Consider the following 21843-nt stretch of genomic DNA (forward strand, 5'->3'; position numbering starts at 1 on the left):
ATAGAACTCTAGGATAAGGAACCATAAGTCAGTAAAACATAAAGATGAGAGAACCGGAAGCAGAAATGTTGTTAGTGGGTAACTCAGGGGTAATCTTAGGTAATACCACTTCAGTGGACCCTTTGAGTCGAAGCTATGTTAAGAACAGCACCATAACTAACTCCACGCGTGCAGCCTCCTGAAGTATTGTGCTCAGCATCATATGGTACCAGCATTTAGTCAGTGATACCTGAGTCTCCAAAAGACCCTGGTCCTACCAGGATGTAAAGACACATGAGAAATGTGTGAACTCTGTTTGCCTGAGTCCATCACTGACACAATAGATAGAGGGGGAAAAAAATCTTGAATTCTTTGAAGATAAAGTAAGTGAATAAACACTATAGTGTGGTGATGTATCTAATTTTCTTCGAACATTATAAAACTGTCTTCTGTGTGTGTCCTTTAAAAAAAAGAACACAGAGCAGAATTAAAAGCAACCGAATGTAACCCATGATTGTGCTAAGGATGAGTAATCTCATTCCAGTTGTTAGCATTTTCCTCAATTGCTAATCTAAAAACATACCAGGTAAAATTTGGTAGTAGTGAACCATCCTTTCCTTTTAGCAAAGGAAAATGAGGAATGCCTCAAGTCCTGAGAACTGACCTTGAAAACTTAGGTCTGGACCTCAGTATCCATGCCGGTTATTTTGGGGATTGGTAGTTTTGCTGAGGTGAGTGTTTTCTAACCAATAAAGCCAAGTTATTTTGGGCTGCCATAATTGTGTGTTAGACAGGTGGTTTGTGTATGAAACATTTAATTTACTGACTGTGTAGCCTGTTGATTTTGGATAGGGCTAGAAACAATTCTATACAAGTTTCGCCAAATGATGGGCTCAGATGCTGATCTTGTCACCATTACAAGCAGAAACACATCACCAAGCCTGCTTGAGTGGCAAGAAGGATCCGTGGGAAAATCATGGTGTGACTTTTCATGGCCTATAGGCTAACTATTCACTGGAACTGAGCAGACTTTAGGTGGTAATTTTGCAGGATATATATGTGTTACATAAGAACACATTATATGAGTGTAAATAAAGTCACATACCTTTTTCCACACATTTTATGGTATATTAGCATTTGAGGATTACCATTGAAACACAAAAGAACATCTTTCAGGGCATCTTTCAATATTCAGTATATATGCTTTTATTCATTAGTACAAACCCAGGAAACAGTTTGAATAAATCATCTTCACATTTTGTGCAAGTCTGTATGTCCCAAACTTTAGGCAATGTACACAAATAAAAAGGCAAAAATAATGAACTGGCAGCCTCCTTGCTGAGGCTGCAGATGTGGGTGGGCTTATCAGATGGGTAATCCTTAGACACCTAGGTTTTCACAGTCCCGGAGGATCCCGCCTCCTACTGCCTGTCCACATTCATATGCTGCTTTACCACATTATGGCAATGTATGTGGAGGGAATGTGTAGAATAATGAACATGTATTGTATCTGAGACCAAGATGTCCAATGTCCAAATTCTTTGGCACGCCCCACTCACCTGACACCTCTAGTGGTCTGATGACTGAAGGAGGGTTTTAATCACCTACATTGTGTTAGATGAAAAGAAGAGGAAACCATAAGAAAGAATGCAGGATGGTGATGGTCCTTGTGTTACTAGAGGGTAGAGCCAGCCTCCATTACCCCAGGGCATGTGATGCCATGCAGACCTGAAGCTACTAAGACAGCAATGAAGGGACTTTAAGAGATTCTTGAGCTAGAGCAAGAATTAGCCACTTGTCTGCATGAATGCCATGGGAAAAAAATTCAGGAAGTCACTCACTCACCTTTAGGCTCTTAGTCAAAGGGAGGGGGGGACGATATTATAATCTTGATTGATCTGGAACTTCTCAGCCCCTATACACCTGTCACTCAGGTAGCAAAAGACCACTGCAAGGCTCTGTTCAGTGTAAGGCATATGATGTGGTCTGAATCCAATACAGGAGATTGAGCACCTTGTATTATGCTCAGCAGCTTGAAAGCTTCATGCATTTGATAGTTTTATAGATAGTAAACTTAAGAAGTCACCAGTATGAAAATAAGAAGACATAACAGTTGAAGAAATGTAATCTATGGTAAAAGAAAAGCAGCTATCGCTTTATATTTTAAACTTTTTAGAAACACTAAATATAAGGTTTTGTTATAGATATATGGTGACAGTTTCATCTCTAATCTTTAACCTTCACTTTCGGTACAGCTGAAAGGGGGTGGAGGTAAAAAGATGACAGGTGACTGGTCTGACGCTGGATGGGCCTCTGGGAATCATAGGAGGCCATGTGGGTCCAGGGACTGGCGTCTCTGAGATGTTCAACATCAAAGTGGCATTGCAGGTCCCTTGTCATCTTTCCTGAGATGTGGAAGATGACTCACAGTCCTCTCTGTCTTTTGCTGTGTGCCATGCAGAAGATTAGGTTTTGATGTCAAAAGTCTCAAATTGTCATCATGAATTTAATAGTGTAGCAGTAAGATGCCTTCCTCACTGGGTTAGATACCCAGACTCCAGATACACCTTGTTTTTACAGTTCCTAGGCTTGTGATCTCAGAGGGCAGGCAGGAGTGTTTAAGGGGACACTCAAAGGTAAATAGTGTTTGTAAGAGAGTAGGTTGACTCCTTTTTCTTTTTATATTGGAAAGATATGTTTTATTTCTAAATGGCAGTAAATGTCAAAAGGGATCATAAGCATTATTCAAACCTAGAATTTTTTTTGAATGAGTGGAAATAAAATCTACCTTTTCCTAACATGTCTAGCAATAAGCCAGGAGAACTCAAAGTATATGTAACAGAAAACAGAGGTGGAAGGGACTCAAGAAAAATAGCAATAAAAATCATTTGGTGGGCATGGTGAGATGGCTCAGCAGATAAAGTTGTGTGCCCCCATGTAGGATGATCTGAGTTGATCTCTAGAATCCATGTGATGAATGGAGACAAGCAATCCCACAAATTATGCTCATGTGCCATGAGTCATGGCACACACACAGATAGATAGATGATAGGCAGAGATAGATAGATGATAAGTAGAAATAGATACACAAATACATAGATAGATATAGATAGATACATAGATAGATGATAGATAGTAGATGGTGGATAAGATATATACATAGATGACAGATTTATATAAATATATAGATATGTGTGTGCATAGATAGATACAAAGATACATAGAAAATAGGTAATAGATAGTAGACAGATGATAGATAAATGCATAGATAGATGATAAATAGATACATAAATATGTAGATGCATAGATATGTGATACATTAGATTGAACAGATAGATAATAGATGATAGATAGATTGATGGATGGCTAGATAGATAGATAGATAGATGTAAAAAAAAAATCATTCACTTTTTCTAATCTTCCTGGGAACCTAAGGCACAAGGCATCAGGACTCTGGATCAAATAGTAATTATTTCCTCAAAAAAAAAGGGAAAGTATTCAGGGTCAAGGGAGTTCTAAACTTAAGAGCAAATTTAAAAAGGCACTTATTTGTAAAACTTATTGAGTCTCTACTAGGTAAAGCCTCCAACAACAGTTTAATATAACATACAAAAATATTCTCTGCTTGACCAGTTTTATATTAAATTGCGATCACTAGTGGTAGCCCTGCAGTGCCTTATGGGCAGCTATGCAGATGTAGGCCAGATCACTAACCCTGAAGACCTAGTGATGAAAGATGAAAATGCAGGGGATGGTACTTTTCACAGATTGCCTTGTCGATGTGGCAGACGCCTCACCTGCTCCGACAGACCCGAGTCACAGTCACTTCCAAATTGAGCCCCTTGGCAACTTGGCAAATCCCGAAGGTCAATTTTCTGAGGTGTTGATTAAATAAAAGTCACATGTTTTTGTACACTAGACGACTTGGAGACAGTGTTTCTATTTTGACAGTGGAAACGAAGGCTTCCTTTTGTTCTTGGCAGCAGCAACTGCTCTCCACTCCCAGCCTTCCTGTTCCATTCAGAGGGGAGGCCGCAGAAGTACTTAAGAAAGACTTGAAGTGTTTTTATTAAAAAATACTTTCAAATCCTCTGCAAGCCTTGGATATATGTGACTAAAACTTGTTCAATTGAATGTAAAGGATCATTCAGCTTAGAAAATGTTAATAGCAAATATTCTAGTACGGTTCTGATTATATTTTCTTGGTGAGTTAATATAACCTTACTTGAGTTAATCCTTGCCTAAGTGAGCTTTTGTGATTCTTTTTAATATGCTTGCTGCTTTTCTGAGTCTGGCAGACTTTCTATCACACGTACCCTCAAGGGTAGGAAAAATAATTTGTTAGTTGGACTTTTAAAATATTTTACCTATTTAGTTATTTTCTCTGTATGTATAGGAGTAGGGGCATGAATGCTATAGTACATATATAAGGTCAGAGAACAAATTTGAGAGTCAGTTCTCTTTTATTCTGTGGGTTAAGAAATCAAGCTAAGATTGTAGGGCTTCACAGCATGTGTCTTTACCTGCTGACCCATTTCTCTATCTCTGAACTTTTTTTACAATTTGCAAATTAGGAATCATGGTATCTCCACTGGAGGTGTCACACGAATTAAACAGAAGATAGATAGATGCCAGCCACAGAATGCAAAGACCCAGTCCTATGATGAGACTCTCAAATGGATCCATGTTGTCCTGATCTCTATCTCATAGTGATTAGTCAGTACTCGAATACTGTAGATTACTTTTCAAGCCATAATATTACCATGAATTTAAAACAAGGAATCTTGTTTGGCTATATGCTAAAGAAAGCATGTGTCTTAGTTAGTGTGTCTCTTGCTATGATAAAATATCTTAATCAAAAGCAACTTGAGGAGAGAACGTATTTGTGTCTCGTCTAGTTAACAACAACAACAATCCAACAAGAACAGCATGTAAAAATAAAATGGAACCTTATTTTGATGAGGACTAAATGTAAACACTGACCAGCAAGCCAAAATAGTGATTACAGTATTTAGAAACTCAGTTACCTATGTCAATGCATGGCTTAACTCAAGAAGTCAAGCAGTCTTTCAGTGCAGTGGAATTCTGTTTTTGTTTTTGTTTGGTTTTTCGAGACAGGGTTTCTCTGCATAGCCCTGCTGGCTGTCCTGGAACTCGCTTTGTAGACCAGGCTGGCCTCGAGGCGTGTGCCACCACTGCCCAGTGGTGCAGTGGAATTCTAATTAGTCTAACTCTGTTCCATGTGCAGCATCTAGGACTGCTGTCTTTAAGCCTTTTGTACCAAAGTAAGAATATACTGAGATTCATGAATGCCAAGGAAACCTACTTCCTGCCATTGCTGCCATTCTCATGGAAACACGAGAGAGCCAAGAATTACCAGACCATTTGTCCTCCATATTCTCCCTTCCCCCCTCCCCCCCCCCCCCGCCTCGTAAATCTCACCGTGTAGCTGCAACTGGTTGAGAACTCACTGTGTAGACCAGACTAGTGTACTCACAAAGCTCCTCCAGCCCCACAAGTGCCAGGATTAAAGGTGTGCTCCATCATGGCCAGCCAGACCACTTTTTAAATGCATAAAAGAAAGATTGATTAAAGGAATTGACTCTAAAGAAAATAAAGATACTTAAAACTTAAGAAATGGAGCAAAATTTTAAAAATATTACTTTAGAAATTCTCAGTATATTCCCCTATGCATAAAGCATAATTAAACCATTGTTAAAACAGGCAAGTGTTTATCAAAACATTTATGAAAATTACATATTTATCCATCAAAATATACAAACTAAGGGGTCGGTGTGAACTTCTTTAAAAGAACACCAGTACCACAGAAACTAGTCCCAAGTATCAATAGACGGGTCTATAAAAAAAAAGATAAAATTTTTCTTACAGCAAAGAGGGAAAAAACAGCATACCATGCAGACAGTCTACAGAATGGAAGAAAATCTTTACCAGCTATACTTCAAACAAAGGGATAATATCCAGAATTCACAGAGAACTTCAGAAGTTAAATACCATGGAAACTGCCAACCAATGAATGGGTAAATGAACTGAATAGACAGTTCTAAAACATAGAAGAGGGTGAAGCAAATGACCAGTAACTATCTTTTATTGGATATTTTATTTACATTTCAAATGTTATCCTCTTTCTGGCCCTCCCCCAGAAACCTCCTATTCCATCCTCTCTCCCCGTGTTTCTATGAGGGTGTTCCCCTACCCACCAGCCCACTCCCGCCTCCCCACCCTCAAATTCCCCTACACTGGGGCGGTCCATCCAGCCTTCACAGGTCCAAGGGCCTCTCCTCCCACTGATGCCTGACAAGGCTGTCTTCTACTACATGTGCTGCTGGAGCCATGAGTCCCTCCATGTGTACTCCTTAGTTGGTGGCTTAGTAATGCGGGGTCTGGTTGGTTTATATTGTGTTCCTCCTATGGGGCTGAAACCCCTTCAGCTCCTTCAGTCCTTTCTCTAGCTCCTCCACTGAAGTCCCCGTGCTCAATCCAATGGTTGGCTCATCTCCATTTGTCAGGCTCTGACAGAGCCTCTCAGGAGACAGCTATATCAGGCCCCTTTCAGCCAGCACATCCACAATAGTGTCGGGGTTTAGTGACTGTATATAGGATGTATCCCCAAGTGGGGCAGTATTTGTCCTTCAGTCTCTGTCTACAGTTGGTCTCCGTATTTGCTCCCATGAATATTTTGTTCGCTTTTATAAGAAGGACTGGAGCACCCACACTTTGGTCTTCCTTTTTCTTGAGCTTCATATGGTCTATAAATTGTATCTTGGGTATTCTGAGCTTTTGGGCTAATATCCACTTATCAGTGAGTGAATACCATGTGTGTTCTTTTGTGGTTGGGTTACCTCACTCAGGATACTATTTTATAGTTCCATCCATTTGCCTAAGAATTTCAAGAATTCATTGTTTTTAATAGCTGAGTAGTACTCCATTATGTAAATGTACCACATTTTCTGTATCCATTCCTCTGTTGAAGGACATCTGGGTTCTTTCCAGCTTCTGGCTATTATAAACAAGGCTACTATGAACATAGTGCACCATGTGACCTTGTTAGATGTTGGAGAATCTTTTGGGTATATGCCCAGGATTTCAGAGGAGCACCTAAAGAAATGTTCAACATCCTTAGTCATCAGGGAAATATAAAACAAAACATCCCTGAGATTCCACCTCACACCAGTTAGAATGGCTAAGATCAAAAAATTAGACATAGTATTACTTGAGGACCAGTAACTTTTTTAACCAGTATTTTTTCTTTTTTTATTAGGTATTTTCTTCATTTACATTTCCAATGCCCAAATACACATTTCCATTCATTTACATTTCCATATCCCCAAAGTCCCCCATGCCCTCCCCCCCTCCCCTACCCACCCACTCCTACTTCTTGGTCCTGGCATTCCCCTGTACTGAGGCATATAAAGTTTGCAATACCAAGGGCCTCTCCTTCTAATGATGGCCAACTAGGCCATCTTCTGCTACATATGCAGCTAGAGACACGAGCTCCGGGGGGTACTGGTTAGCTCATATTGTTGTTCCACCTATAGGGTTGCAGATCCCTTTAGCTCCTTGGGTACTTTCTCTTGATCCTCCATTGGGGCCCCTGTGATCCATCCAATACCAGTAACTATTTTTAAAAGTGATCAGGGAATTACAAATGAAAAACTACTCTGAAATACTATGTTGCTCCAGTCAGAATGACTATCTTCAACAAATCTGACAATAAAATGTTTGAAAGGGATGTGGAGTGGAGAAATCTTTATTCACTGTTTTACAAGGAGGGGTGCAAATTAATACAGCCATTGTATCTATAAGTTTGACAGTGTCTCTCTCTCTCAAACTTAAAATTAGAACTACCTTGCAACCCTGCTGTTTCACTCCTGGACCTGCACCAAGAACTCTGTCCCCTACAACAGAAATACTTGGGTTGAGGCTTTATGTTTATTGTTGCTTTCTTTACTCTGGAAAAGAATTGAAATCAACCTAGCTGCTCACCAACTCGATGGATCGATAATGAAAATCCAGCTCTAAAGAAAAGTGGAATCACAAAAGATTCAGGAAAATGAATGGACTTAGAATGAATAATATTAAGTGAGGTCACATAACCTCAGGACAAGAAAAAAAAAACATGTTCTGCCTCATGTGCAGATGCTACCCAATAATATACGTTCATGTGTATTCAAATGTGTATCTGGGTACTGTGTAACAGGCAAAAAAGAAACAAGACTAAACAGGGGGTGGGGCAGGAACAAATGCAGGCAAAAAAATATGAGGAAATTGTCAAAGAAGATATAAAGTTAATTTTTTTCTAGTTATAACCCTGTAGATTTTTGGTGGTAGATAAATCCATGAAAATATATTTGATAGCAAGAGTATGAAACCCAACGTGAAGCTCCACAGCTTCTATTTTGAATGGCTACTCTAACTGTATAGAAGTTTGTTGAGTTGAATAGTATTTGGACCTGATCTCATTATTTTTGATATGTGAATATTTTTGAAAATTTTTATAATAAAGTTTAAAATAAAATTTGAAGAATGTTCATGGAAATTAAGTACCCATCCTTCAAAACATATGCATTTAGAAACCTTTGGTCAAGGTTTTGATATCAATATGTAGAACAAAAAAATCCTACAACTTTCTACAGGGAGATTATATAAAGAAATTGTGTTACCATACAGACTCCCACATAGTGGGGCAAGGAGCTAGAAAAGGGAGACACCTGACTGAGCATGACCTCCAGGAAGGAAGACTTGCCTCTAAATCACACTGGCATTGCTCCATACTCAAAGTCAAGGTTAGGAGGCAATGGGCCAACTGTCTGACAAAAGAAGTGTTCTCCAGGTGTTCTCCAGCGAGCATATCCTCAATTGGATTATACTCATGTTTAATACAAATAAATATGCTTAGAAAAGGTAAGGCATGGGTAGTGTACCCATCAAATTACTATGCTTTGAAAATAAAGGTTTCTACAATTGAAACGTCTATCTTGAGTCAGAAAAAAAATGTAAACATTTATTAGATAGAACTCTTTCATTGTAAGAAATAGCTTTATCTTGAATGACTTAATCAAAACATATGTGTGTATTTAGTTGATATAACTTGAAATTCTAAGAGATAAGTCTTTACCATGTATTTGATGGCTTCATGAACTGAAACTTTTTGACTATGCTTCGTTCCAGCCAGTGGAAAAACCATATGCCAGTTATCATGGCCAGCACTTATCCAAAACTCACTTTTCCGATCCAGTTGTCAAAGATGAATGAGGCTAGATTCTTCAATAACTCTGACAGAGGTCATGAGAAAATTTTCTTAGGACCAGTTCCAAACACATATCCATCATTAGACCTGTCATTATGTTCAAGTTTTTCACGTTAGCCACGTTTTGTTTTATCTTCTACTACCTTTTGTAGCTAGGGTTGGTTAGGAGCAATGGACCCACCCAGCAATTGAAAAATAGGCTGCCCATGAGATGGTTGGATGATGGGGAGGGAGGGAAGGAGGTGGAGGAGACAAAAGCAGAAGCAGTTCTTTATGCATATTTTTAATGAAAGGGTTACAGCAGTAAGAATGTAACTCTATCTTATACTGAAGTAAGTTTGCATTTTCTTACACTGAGACTCTAGTAGGTACATTAGGGCTTCTAGGACTAGGCATAGTTCACATGCTAAAGGGATAAGGATAAGTTGATGCAAAGAATAAAATATTTGATTCTTAAGATAACCAGAGATGTGGCCATGGTCTATGTTGAGTTTTCTGATACTGTCCCCTTCACCATGGGATGGTCTTCAGAGGCCTGGCCCTTTGGATGAATTGATAATGGCATTCAGATGAGATACTAAACAGTTGTATCAAGCTAAAGAGGATATAATTTTGAAGAGTAGCAAGCCAACTTCACTTTATGAGAACTGTGAGAACTGGCAAGTTTTGGTGAGAAAGCACAGCATTTACAGACACTAGTGAAAGCAGACTCCATGTGGCACTGATGACAGAGACTCTCTCAAAGATCATTCCTAAACTCGACTCCCTGTACACACCTCTGACAATTTGCATATATGTGCACATGCAGTCACATATGTAACATGAGATACTGGAACCCTGGCCACTCAACAGTACTGAGCATTTCCCAAGCTGCCTGTGGACATTAGTCCATCATCAGACTGTTCATCTCGACCTTCCAAAAAGTTTTCCCCAAAACCTGGTTCAGTAGTCAGCTTCCTGGCTCCCCTATTTAGAATGAATGTTCAATTCACTACCTTCCCTGAATATTCTCTATAGACTTCATCCCCTCAAATCTTCAACTGCCACCCTGTGCTTATATGGGTCCTTCACCAGCTCTGTGTTTCCCTGTGAGAGCTCCAGATCTGTCAAGGGAGCCCCTTCTAGGTGTCTTGTACCTTTTCTAAAACTGATGTGAATAAATACACCAGCACCATTCCATGTCCCCTCCAGGCTTCCCAAAGACTCTTCTTCTTTATAAATGCAGACATCCTCCTTAAGCACTGGGAACATCACTAGGCTGCAGTTTTTTGCAGTAGATGAGCCTCTCTGTCAGAACCTAACTAAAGCAGTGGAGATACTGACATGGTTGAGCTTGTCAGTATAACACTAGTGACAGAGAACACTTCCGAATATCAGGTACTTTCCAGTTCTTCTCTCCAACCAAATTGATAAAGGACCTAACTATGCTGCCCAATTATAGATCATTAAGCATAATTTTTGTGACAGGTCAATTATTTTTGGCATATAACAGAAGAAGAGCTTTTGAAAATTGAATGGAATGATGTAGCCATAAGAAAACTCTTTTATTTCACCTCTGCCTGAGCGAACAGGATTTTTTGGTGCTTGTATCTGATGAAAATGAAAGTTATGAATTAACTTCATGCTGAAAACTGCCTCATTTTAGCAAGAAGGACTCCAGACATTTCCAGGCAACCCGTGGGGGAGAAAAAGCCTCATTTGATTCATTATAAGACTCATTAGCAGTATTTTATCATTTTGTTTAGTAAATTTCAACATTTTTAGTGTGTTTGTGTAGCAGAGGGTGCAGCCCAGTGGTAGAATGCTTATCTAAAATACACAAAAATCCTAACATCACAGGCAAAAGGGAAATATTTATACTGTTTTCCTTGATTAGTAATCGTTGTGGCAATAACTCAGCACACAAAAGGATTTAATAGTATTACCAAACAGTGAAAAGAAATAGAAAACTTACCTTTCACTTATAAACATTTTATACAAAAGGGTTTAAAATATATCTTGAACAAAAAATATTCAGTTAAGATCATTTTTTATTAGACTGTGGAATGGAAATTAATTCAAGGAAGAAGAGATGTGGTCTAAAGCCCTGCCTATTAGAGAAGGAGAATTGTATTCATTTTTCTATGGAGGGTGCTGGTCATGAAAATACAATGAGTGGCATTTTGAGTCTTCAGATTTTAATGTTTTAATTAATGAAGCATTTGTATGAAATAATAAGAAGGCATTAATTTTTTTAGTACAGTAAGGCTGTTACAACCTGTTGTAATTCTTGAATTCATGGTGGAAATTTTTGGGTGTTGCTTTAAAAAAGGAAAGAAGAGTGTGGTGGTTTAGAATTACTCAGGAAATACAGAAAAGTATACTAAAATGCTTCATGTGACTTTGCATCACTAGATTAGGAGTCTTTGCCTTATTTTCACCTTGTTCCCAGTACTTCTAACATAGAAAACTAACACAGTAGATTGAGATGGAGGATGGACATCACCTGTTGGCTCTGTATAGTGTATGGAACCCACAAGGCACAGTGTCGGACACAGAAATATTTTGTCTTTTTCATCTAGGTCATATATATAAATTTAGTAAAATCAACTTTTGAGGATTCTCCTTTCATAATGACCAGCAAAGAAAAATGAATATGATATAAGACTCTTTCCTTTGTTGATCAAAATAGCAATAAAAGGTAAATTCATTGTAAGTAAAGCTTCTCTATGGTAGATAGGATTTTGTCTTGAGGGACATATGGAAATTTGAAGTTTTAGAAGTGAAATACAACATGTGACCTACAAGCATTCTAGATTGTCAACACCATATGATGTTGAGTATCAGTGGTTCTCTTCCTTACCCTTCTGTCAATGTACTATGCAACATCATAAGAGAGCCTTGGACCCCAACAGGGACCCCAACACTGGTCTGCAATCAAAATGTCATTTTAAATGCATACTTTACACTGTATTAGATTTAAAACTTTTTAACCTGAATCATCATAGATCATTGTCTACTTGAAGAGATTGGTGTTTAAGGCTTGATATTTTTCCCCGTTGATGTTGTGAAAGACGTGTATAAATGAACTACAGGACTGAGCATAGTTGTCTAACATGAGCTACTAGTTAATAACCCTTAGCATTAAATCCTTACACTTTAACTAGAAATATTTCCAAAGTCCCTATGTGGATTCTGTTGCATGGCTTTACATACTTTAAGTAGACAGAGGAAGGATAAAGTTCTGGAAGAGAACTTACTATGAATTTATATTAGTGGCTTTCACTAAAGGCAAAATGTGTTTTCACATTTCCAAATATTTTGTTGTTGAGTTCAAAAAAGGTTTTTCACATCTTCATAGCAAAGTAAATTTGACATCATATTAATTAACTTAAAAATAATGGCTGACTTTCTTTGAAAAGGCTCTCTCTCTCTCTCACACACACACACACACACACACACATACACACACACATACACACACAGAGAGAGAGAGAGAGAGAGAGAGAGAGAGAGAGAGAGGTAGAAAGGATAAAAAGATGAAGCTGTCCATCTCTTTTTTAAAAAAATTATTTATTTATTTATATGAGTACACTGTAGTTGTCTTCAGCCACACCAGAAGAGGGCATCAGATCCCATTACAGATGGTTGTAAGTCACCATGTGGTTGCTGGGAATTGAACTCAGGACCTCTGGAAGAGCAGTCAGTGCTCTTAACCACTGAGCCATCTCTCCAGCCCCTGATGCTGTCCACTCTTAAGATACAGAACTAGTTATCGGGGAAACAATGAATGAGTCTTTGCCATGTCTTAATTTGAGATTTCAAAGAATAGTCTGAGCCTATCAGAGATTCTAGAGATTACCACAACCAACTTATACTTATTTTACGGACTGGCAAGAGGAGTGTCTAGAGGTCAGAGAAGGACTTGGGCTGGAGTGTGGCCTTCAGACTCAGAATTCAGTGGTCTTTGGAATCCTGGTGTGAGGGTTGGAAGCTACATGTAGAAAGGGTAGAACACAGAGACTGCTGCACAGCCAGGGCAACTCCACCTACTCCTTTTCTCTTTAGAACTGATAGGAACAAAACACCTTTAACCATTATCTCCTTTCGAAATTGTGGGGGGAAAAATGATAAGGTTCATGGGGCTAATCTTTGGAGCTAGCCAGAAGAAAAGGCGATTGTGGCTCGTGGCATCTGAGTCAAACAAAAGATTCTCCAACTGGCCCAAATGATCAGAAATTACCTGGCAGATGATGCCAATTGAGATTGGCCTTAGAGAGACATTTGTACCTCTCTGAAAATCTGTACTTCTTTGCTTCTCAAGAGGGGATCCCGGAAAATATTCACATATTTGGTAGATAGGATTTTGTCTTGAGGGACATATGGAAATTTGAAGTTTTAGAAGAGCCTCTGCAAATGTAGCCCTTCCTTGACTATAGCTGTGCCTACCCTGTATTCTGAGCAATATGAGTTACCACTGACCTACGCAGGCCTGGCATCCATGTCCCCCAGCATCTTTAAGCATTTGTATAGTTACTATTTTAATTACCATGTGACTTCTCTTGGGAGACTCGGATAAAGCTTCAAAAAGGTTTTTCCCACATGCATCTGGTTGGCTCTGTCAGCTCACTCCCAGGTATAGATGGTATGACATGGCTGTGTCCTAGCTTCAACCTGTAAGACCATCATCCAGAGGAAATGGAAGGTCTGTCTGGGCAAGAGAACTTTGGCCTTAGCACTCACTATGATATTCTCTGAAGGGTCCTGAATTGAGATCATGCAGGTCCTGAATAGAGATCCATTTGACATTTCCCTAACTGGCTAGAAAAATGGTGGAGGTAAGATGGACTCTCCCTTCCATAACTGATGCCTCTGAGTCTCCATAGGATTCAGGAACCAAGGGAATGTCTTTGTCCTAAACACTCACACTTACTATAGGGCCAGCTGAGAAATGACTGTCAGAGCACAGTAGTAGCTACTGCAGAGATGAAAGAAAGAATATACACAGCACTGAATATTTGTGTGTCACCTCCTATATACAAAGTCCTTTTCACTCCATTCTCCCTTACTTGGCCTGTAGAAAGTTCATGAGAGTTGTCAATCACCATGGGATGGCCATTAATTTGTGCCTGTCCCCTCATAAACTGAGTTGGGCTTGAAAACCATGTTACCAGGTCCCAGTCAGTCATGGAGTTTGCTCCATCCTACCAGCCACCTGGAAATAGAGATCTTAAGTGATATCTATATAGCACTGTGAGGAGCCAAGAAACAAGTCTTTTAGAATTTGAACACAAATCATTAGGCTTTATTCTTTACTGTTACAAGTTGTTTTTATTCAGCACAGAAAAGTAATTATTGGATTTATTTGACCTGTGATTTAGCTACTGTTCTATTGCTATGAAGAGATATCATGGCCAAGGAAGCTTATTAAAAGAAAGTATTTAATTGAAAGGTTGCTCATAGTTTCAGAGAGCTAGTTCATTTGCATCATGTCAGGGAACACTGAGGCAGCACTGAGGCAGGCATGGCACTAGAGCAATGGTTGAAAGCTTGTATCTGACCCATAGGTTGCAGAAAAAGGGATAGTGAGTCTAGTGTAGGCTCTTGAGACCTCAAAGTCCACCCCCAGTGACACATTTCCTCCAACAAGACCACATCTCTTAAGCCTTTCTAACAGTCTGCCAACTGGGACCAAAATATTGAAATAAATGAGCCTATGGGGCCATTCTCATTCAAACTATAACAGCCTGTTTCTTTTTTTTTTTTTTTAGAATTTTTTTATTAGGCATTTATTTCATTTACATTTCCAATGCTATCCCAAAAGTCCCTCACATGCTCCCCCACCCACTCCTGTACCCACCCACTCCCACTTCTTGGCCCTGTAACAGCCTGTTTCTTTAGTGACGGTGGCAAAAAGCAAGGCAGGACATGCTCCAAAACTAGTCCCATCCACACCCACAGAAATAATCCCAGATCCACTCAGTGGGTCCCAAGCAAAGAGGAGACAAAAGAAGGCTGAGAAGAAGAGGTCCACACCAGGAGTGAGGAGGAAGGCTTTGAAAGATGGATAGGACAAATGATCCAAACACATGTCTGAAACTGTCAAATAATAAAAGCAGTCTTCACATCACAATATGAGTGGGGACTGGGGTATAGTTCACTTAATAGTCAGGAAAATGTTCCCTGTACAAGCGTAAGGACATAAGTATGATTCATAGAGCCAAAAAGGGCAACAAGAAAGCCAAAGGGAAGGGAGAAGTGAATGGCAGCTAGCAGATCCTCCCTGTGGAGTCTGGATATGTGGCTTCAAGGGATCAGAGTTCTGAGTGGGGATTGATGTCTGGAGTAAGTAGCATAGGAGCTGATTCAAAGACTTTACAGAGAGAAGAGAACAATTTCAAAGCTTCTCACTGTACAGAGAGAGTGAGAACAATTTCAAAGCTTTTCACCAAATAGTGGACAAGAATTGTATGTAGGTTGTGTAAGTTCATGTGCATTGATTACTTTTCTCGTGCCTATGGTAAAGTTCCTGAGGAGGGGAACATAAAGGAGGATAGATTTATTTTGGCTCACAGTTCTAGGGTATAGCCATTGTGCTGAGGAAGGTGTGGCAGCAGTAACATGAGGGATCCAGTCACCTGGCATCAGAACTCAGAAAACAGAAGTGAGTATTGCTGCTCAGCTTGCTATTATCCAATCCAGTGCCCTGGCCCACCGAATGACGTCACCCACACTTAATGTGGGTCTCCCTGCCTCAGTTACTTCAGTTAAGCTGATCTAGAAATCCCTTCATAGACATGCCCTGATCCTTATAGATCCTGTCAAGTTGACAGTAACCATCACACACACGCAGTGTGTCTTCTATAGTCTTTCTTGTCAAGTTTTGCAGCTGGGCATGGTAGTGCAAAGCTTCGTTCCAGCACTGAAGGGGCTGAGGCAGGAGGATGCTGAGCCTCAAGATAGCCTAAAGAAGAATGTGAAAACTGTTCTTGCTCAGCAGCACTCTGGAATTTAATGCATTGCTTTCTGCATTTGCCTTTCCCAACCCCCTTCTCTGTACTTCTACGTTTGCTTTGAGCTTCTTTCTGTGAAGTTTGTATTCTTTATAACTGTTCACTTTTTATGTATTTTTTATTGCTCAAGACCTCACATAAAGCAACACATGAAGGGATTTCTTTCTGCTTTGTTAATTAGATGTTGTTAGTTGCTGTTGAGATATAATTTTTAGAGATACAGGATGTGGTCCATATTAATGCACAGTAATATCATTGGAGATACATTTGCACATATGTGAGCCCTATAATCGTATAACAAGCCCAGGGGCTGTTTATGGGAAGGAGAGCAAGTTTGGAACACAGTACATGGTTCTAGCCTCAAATCTTAAGATCAGAAAACTCCATGTCTACTGACTCAACTGAAACTCTAGAGTACAAATAGTCTAAAGACTATTTATAGACTTATATCCTTCAAACTACAGCTCTACAGCTTTCTGACACCCTAGAAGAGAATAAAGTCACCTCTCACAATTGCTAGTTAACCTGTCTCCAGTTAGCAGGATGACTGTAGTTTTTCCTATCAGGTCTCAATAGAGACAAACTCTAATGTCAGGAGAAAGCCACACAGAGCTCTGCCCACCATCTCCCCGTGTGCTTTTACTTAATGCTTAAGGACATCAACTACTGGTTCTTGGGTTCTGATACTTTTTAATTTTACCTTCCCTTCCAGGCTCATCTCTTACTTACACAAAAACTTACATTTGCTAAAGTATTAAAATTAAGACAGGTCCAAATGTTGAGGAAGAATGTCACTAGCATGTAGAGCACATTTCCAACATGATTCTATAAGGCTGCTGGCCAGAAGGTTCCATACCAGAATGCTCTGTTTCTGTTCATTCTTCGTGTTTTTGTTTGCGTGTTTGTTTAAGAAAGTCATCTTTATTATTGCTGTTGTTTTTGAAATTATAATTTGTTTTTTCCTTCCCTCCCCCCAACCCCTTTTATATATCCTTCCTTGATCTTTTTAAAGTTCATGGACCCATTTTTCATTACTTGTTGTTTTATATATATATATATATGTATATATATATATATATATATATATATACATGTATGTGTATATATGCATATATATGAAGTCATTTTAAGTCAGGAGTCAGACTACAAAAAATTGTCTTTATTATCACTAGTTTGAATATTTAATCACCACAGTTGCCTAGAAGATGCATGTTTAAAGGGTTAATTAAGGGTTTGAAGATGTAGCTCCTTGGTGGAGCCCTTTTCTATATTGTACAATGATCTAGTTAAATCCTCGGCACCACAAAGATAGACAAAAGACTAACCAATCAAGTGCCCAGGTTTTCATGGGATAGTTTGAATTCACTTATGCATACACATAAGGCTCCTTCAGAGTTAAAATGTTTTAGAGAATGCTATTGGTTTGGCAGAGGGTCTTCCTTGTTTGGATAGCCCTGAATCACACATTTCAGAGTCAAAAGGATGTTGCCCATGTTAGGCAGCGTGACACTCTGAGTAGACTTTGTTAACCTGTCTTTGTATGTCCTCTCCAGTGAGTCTGCCTCTGGGGCCTGGCAGCCACTGCAGCATGGGTGGAGTCTCTCAGGTGCCAGCGGAGGCTGAGGAGACAGCATCTGTGGGCAGCTGTTTTGCATCTGAGGACACAACTGAGGACTCAGGGGTCATGAGCTCTCCCTCAGATGCCATCTCCCTGGACTCACAACAAGACAGCATGAGATCCAAGGATAAATGGTCCACAGACCAGGAAGACTGCAGTGACCAGGATCTGGCTGGAACTCCAGAATTGGGTCCCCAAAAGAGCCCATCATGGGGGAAAAATGGCTCAGGAAGCTCAATCCTAAGGTGAGTCATGGACCCAGGATCCAGTTCCTCTCTGGCTGGAGGACAAGTTTCAGTAGCTGTATCCTCTCTTTGAAGCACTTTTCACAGCACTGGTCCCTACCACTTTCTCCTATCTGACCTTGTTCACCTAGTCAGCTGTGTGAGAAAGAAAAGTATCTCTGATCTCTAAGCATAACAGAGACACTAACTTATCCCCTCAAGAGATGACCTCATGTCTCTCCTTTCATGAAATGAAAAACTATAGGTTGGAGAAGGTTAAATATTTTGCAGAAATTATCTATCTCATTGTGTTTCCAAATATGTAATGTAGAACATTGCCAGGTGCAATGCAGTGTAAAAGGGGGTTGAAATTCATGTCCTGTGTCTGGCAGGGGGTGAGACCAAGGGCATCACTAGGGGAAAAGACAGTGTGGGTGGAAAATTTAAAGGCTTTATCTGAGGACCTTTGAAACAACCCTTTTCTTTTTTTTATTTTTTATTCAATATTTTCTTTATTTACATTTCAAATGCTATCCCCAAAGCCCCCTATACCCTCCCCGCTGCCTTGCTCCCCAACCCACCCACTCCTGCTTTTTGGCTCTGGCATTCCCCTGTACTGGGGCATATGATCTTCACAATACCAAGGGCCTCTCCTCCCATTGATGGCTGACTAGACCATCCTCTGCTACATATGCAGCTAGAGACACAGCTCTGAGGGGTACTGGTTAGTTCATATCATTGTTCCTCCTATAGGGTTGCAGACCCCTTTAACTCCTTGGGTACTTTCTCTTGATCCTTCATTAGGGGCCCTGTGTTCCATCCAATAGATAACTATGAGCATCCACTTCTGTATTTGCTAGGCATTGACATAGACTCACAAGAGAGAGCTTCCAACTTCCAGATGTAGATACTATTCAGATATTTCTTGTAGTATAGTACTTCAAAAAGTCTGTGTACAAACATATTTGGAAACATTTGCTCCCTTTAGCTTCAATGGGATATTAGAGGATCTTGAATACTTTATAGAGAATATCAGCTTAAACATGCCCCTGTAAGAGACCTCCATGTGGTAGTTAGGGTGAGTGCTCCCTTGAGCACTGTTTGGGAACTCTCGTCAGTTCCACCTTCCTGCCAGGTTCATACTGAATACAGATGTAGATGCCTAAGTCATGTGACTAGAGAGAGAGGCTGAGTTTCTTAAAGAAAGTAATGACTTTGGGGCTGGAGTGCTTAAAGAGCACTTGTTGATCTTGCAGAAGAGACAGTTTCAGTTCTCAAGTACTCACATGGTGGCTAGCAACTATCTGTATTATAAAGTATCTAACATCCTCTTCTCACCTTTGCAGGCAACATTCCTGTGTGTGTGTGTGTGTGTGTGTGTGTGTGTGTGTGTGTGTGTACATGTACATACATACAGTCAAAACACTCATAAACATAAAATTAACTCCTTTTAAAGTGTCTCTTGTGAGGCTATGCAGGTGCCTGGCAAACACAGAAGTGGATGCTCACAGTCAGCTATTGGATGGAACACAGGGCCTCCAATGGAGGAGCAAGAGAAAATACCCAAGGAGCTAAAGGGGTCTGCAACCCTATAGGTGGAACAACAATATGAACTACCCAGTACCCCCCAGAGCTCGTGTCTCTAGCTGCATATGTAGCAGAAGATGGCCTAGTCGGCCATCATTGGGAAGAGAGGCCCCTTGGTCTTGCAAACTTTATATGCCTCAGTACAGGGAAATGCCAGGGCCAAGAAGTGGGAGTGGGTGGGTAGAGGAGTGGGGGGAAGGGTATGGGGGGCTTTTGGGACAGCATTTGAAATGTAAATGAAGAAAATACCTAATTTTTAAAAATAAAAGAGTGATAAGTTTTATGTTCAGATACAAAATACTACACTGAAAACTCAGGTTGTAAAAAGGCAGAAGTGGTGGCTTGTGGTTCAAATAAACCACAGAAGGTAACTTCTCAGCAGAATGTAGGTGGGGAGTGGTAGAGAGGTATCTTTCAGGTGTCCAAGCTGTAAATGGTCAGTTAAGGGAATTAAAGCCTGTTCTAGAGCATGAGTAGCCCATAGTCAAGTTAACATTGTGAGGGAAAAGAACTCACAGGGCAGTAGCCTTGATCTCAGCCATTTACACACACACACACAGAGGGTGGGGCGAGACAGAGGGAGACAGACAGAGAGTGGGAGGGAAGTAGAGCGAAAAAGGGGATGGGAGAGAGAAGGGGAGAGAAAAGGAGAGAGAGAGAATATAATAATGGCATCCCTCTTCAGAAAATAGTGGTTGTAGTGGTTGACATAGTAATAAGGAATGTGTTTGTTTCTGGGCAGCCTCCTATGGAGGACACATGCAATGTTCTGGCCCCTTGTAGGACCTTTCTTTCCCTGGGTCCTGAGTATGTACCCCATGGGCATGACCTCTGTAGCTAATGTTTTGTCTCTCATCCCACATTCCTAGCTCTACCCAGAATGATTCCAATCCAATATCTAGTTTCTGCAACTTTTCTTAAGATGTCTATTTATGTTCCCAAAGGGGTTCAACCTGGATGAGTCATAATGATGGTATAAGACCAGGCTATGTTGTGTTCCTCTTCGTCACCTCTGACTAAGACCTTAGGAGATGGGAGAGATCGAAGTTAACTTTTTGTCATAACAAGCAAGGTTAGGACTCTAGGATTAGAGTGGATTCTAGTAAATTGTCATGCATGACCTCAGCGTGAGGAAAGTGTCCAGCATGGGATTGCTCACTAGGTAAGTAAGAATTGCTTGTATCTTTAAACTTAGATCTTCTGTTGTCACACTTCTTTTGCTTAGGAAGTCACTAAATGCTGTTTGAAAATCACTTAAAGATGAAACATGACGTGCAAAAGCCCAGAAGTCCTGGTTTTCACAGCTGGCTCCTTTCTCTTGTCTTTACATGTTTAAATCATCTTTATTGGGGGCAGGGGGGATAAGGTTGCCTAGGTTTGCATGTTCAAAACAGGGACACAAATATTGTATTATCTGTCCCAAGCACCTGTCCAAAAATCCCATGAGGGTCACCCTCTGCTATTAGGTATCCTTTTTCTATGGTGTAGACAGGTGATACGGCTTCAGAATAGTGTGGCTATGGTTAGAGAGTTAGCTCATTGCCACTATGGCTGTCTCTTCATTGGTACTTGTATAGATGAGTACCACCCAGTAGCCCAGGAGCCTATGTTTTAAGTTTAAGAAGCTCAGTCTTCTAAAAACTCTGTCTTCTAAAAAAAATAAACAAGTGAGAATGGCTGACCATAATTCCAGTTTATTATATCCAGTACAGTTTGAAAAGAGGGTGTTTTTCCTTCAACTCATTTGATTACATTCACCTGCAAATTTTTCACTGCCCTGATTTACCCTGTAACTGGGACATCATCTTTCCATTGTCTTCCTCTAAACTCAGTACAAAAGATAAATTCCCAAGAAGTCTGACCAAAAGGTATACACACACACAAATGTAATATTCGTGTGGTATTGGTCCCTTGTTCTGGGAACACCCAAGAGTAGCACTCTGAGCTTCATGACTGGTTTTGTCCTGGGAAGTAGTTACAGTAATTGCTGGATGTACTTGCAAATCTGTTCCTGTCCTGTATCTTTTACAGTTGACCAGCGCCAACATTTCTTATTCTAATTGAATAGCTTGACAAAAGAGTGCCTTTGGCCTGCAAATCCATTTCTCCCTTCTCTTTCTTCCTCAGTAAAATTGAAATGTGTAGTGCTCCCTCTTAGAACAGTGAGGGACAGGT

At 40.1% G+C, this 21843-nt stretch overlaps 1 protein-coding gene across 7 annotated transcripts in view; it reads left to right on the plus strand.

Annotated features, from left to right (window-relative positions):
* Positions 1-21843, plus strand: part of Cobl (cordon-bleu WH2 repeat protein) — a 229565-nt gene that overhangs the window by 178887 nt on the left and 28835 nt on the right. For all 7 annotated transcript variants that reach the window (XM_029483414.2, XM_029483412.2, XM_085829103.1 and 4 more), the window contains one exon: positions 17793-18102. In XM_029483414.2, coding sequence (XP_029339274.1) covers positions 17793-18102 — 310 coding nt within the window. The remainder of the gene's footprint in view (positions 1-17792; positions 18103-21843) is intronic.

This window comes from Mus caroli, unplaced genomic scaffold (assembly GCF_978045245.1).
Source record: "Mus caroli unplaced genomic scaffold, Mus_caroli_1 scaffold_13, whole genome shotgun sequence".
In the NCBI taxonomy this organism is placed as follows: domain Eukaryota; kingdom Metazoa; phylum Chordata; class Mammalia; order Rodentia; family Muridae; genus Mus; species Mus caroli.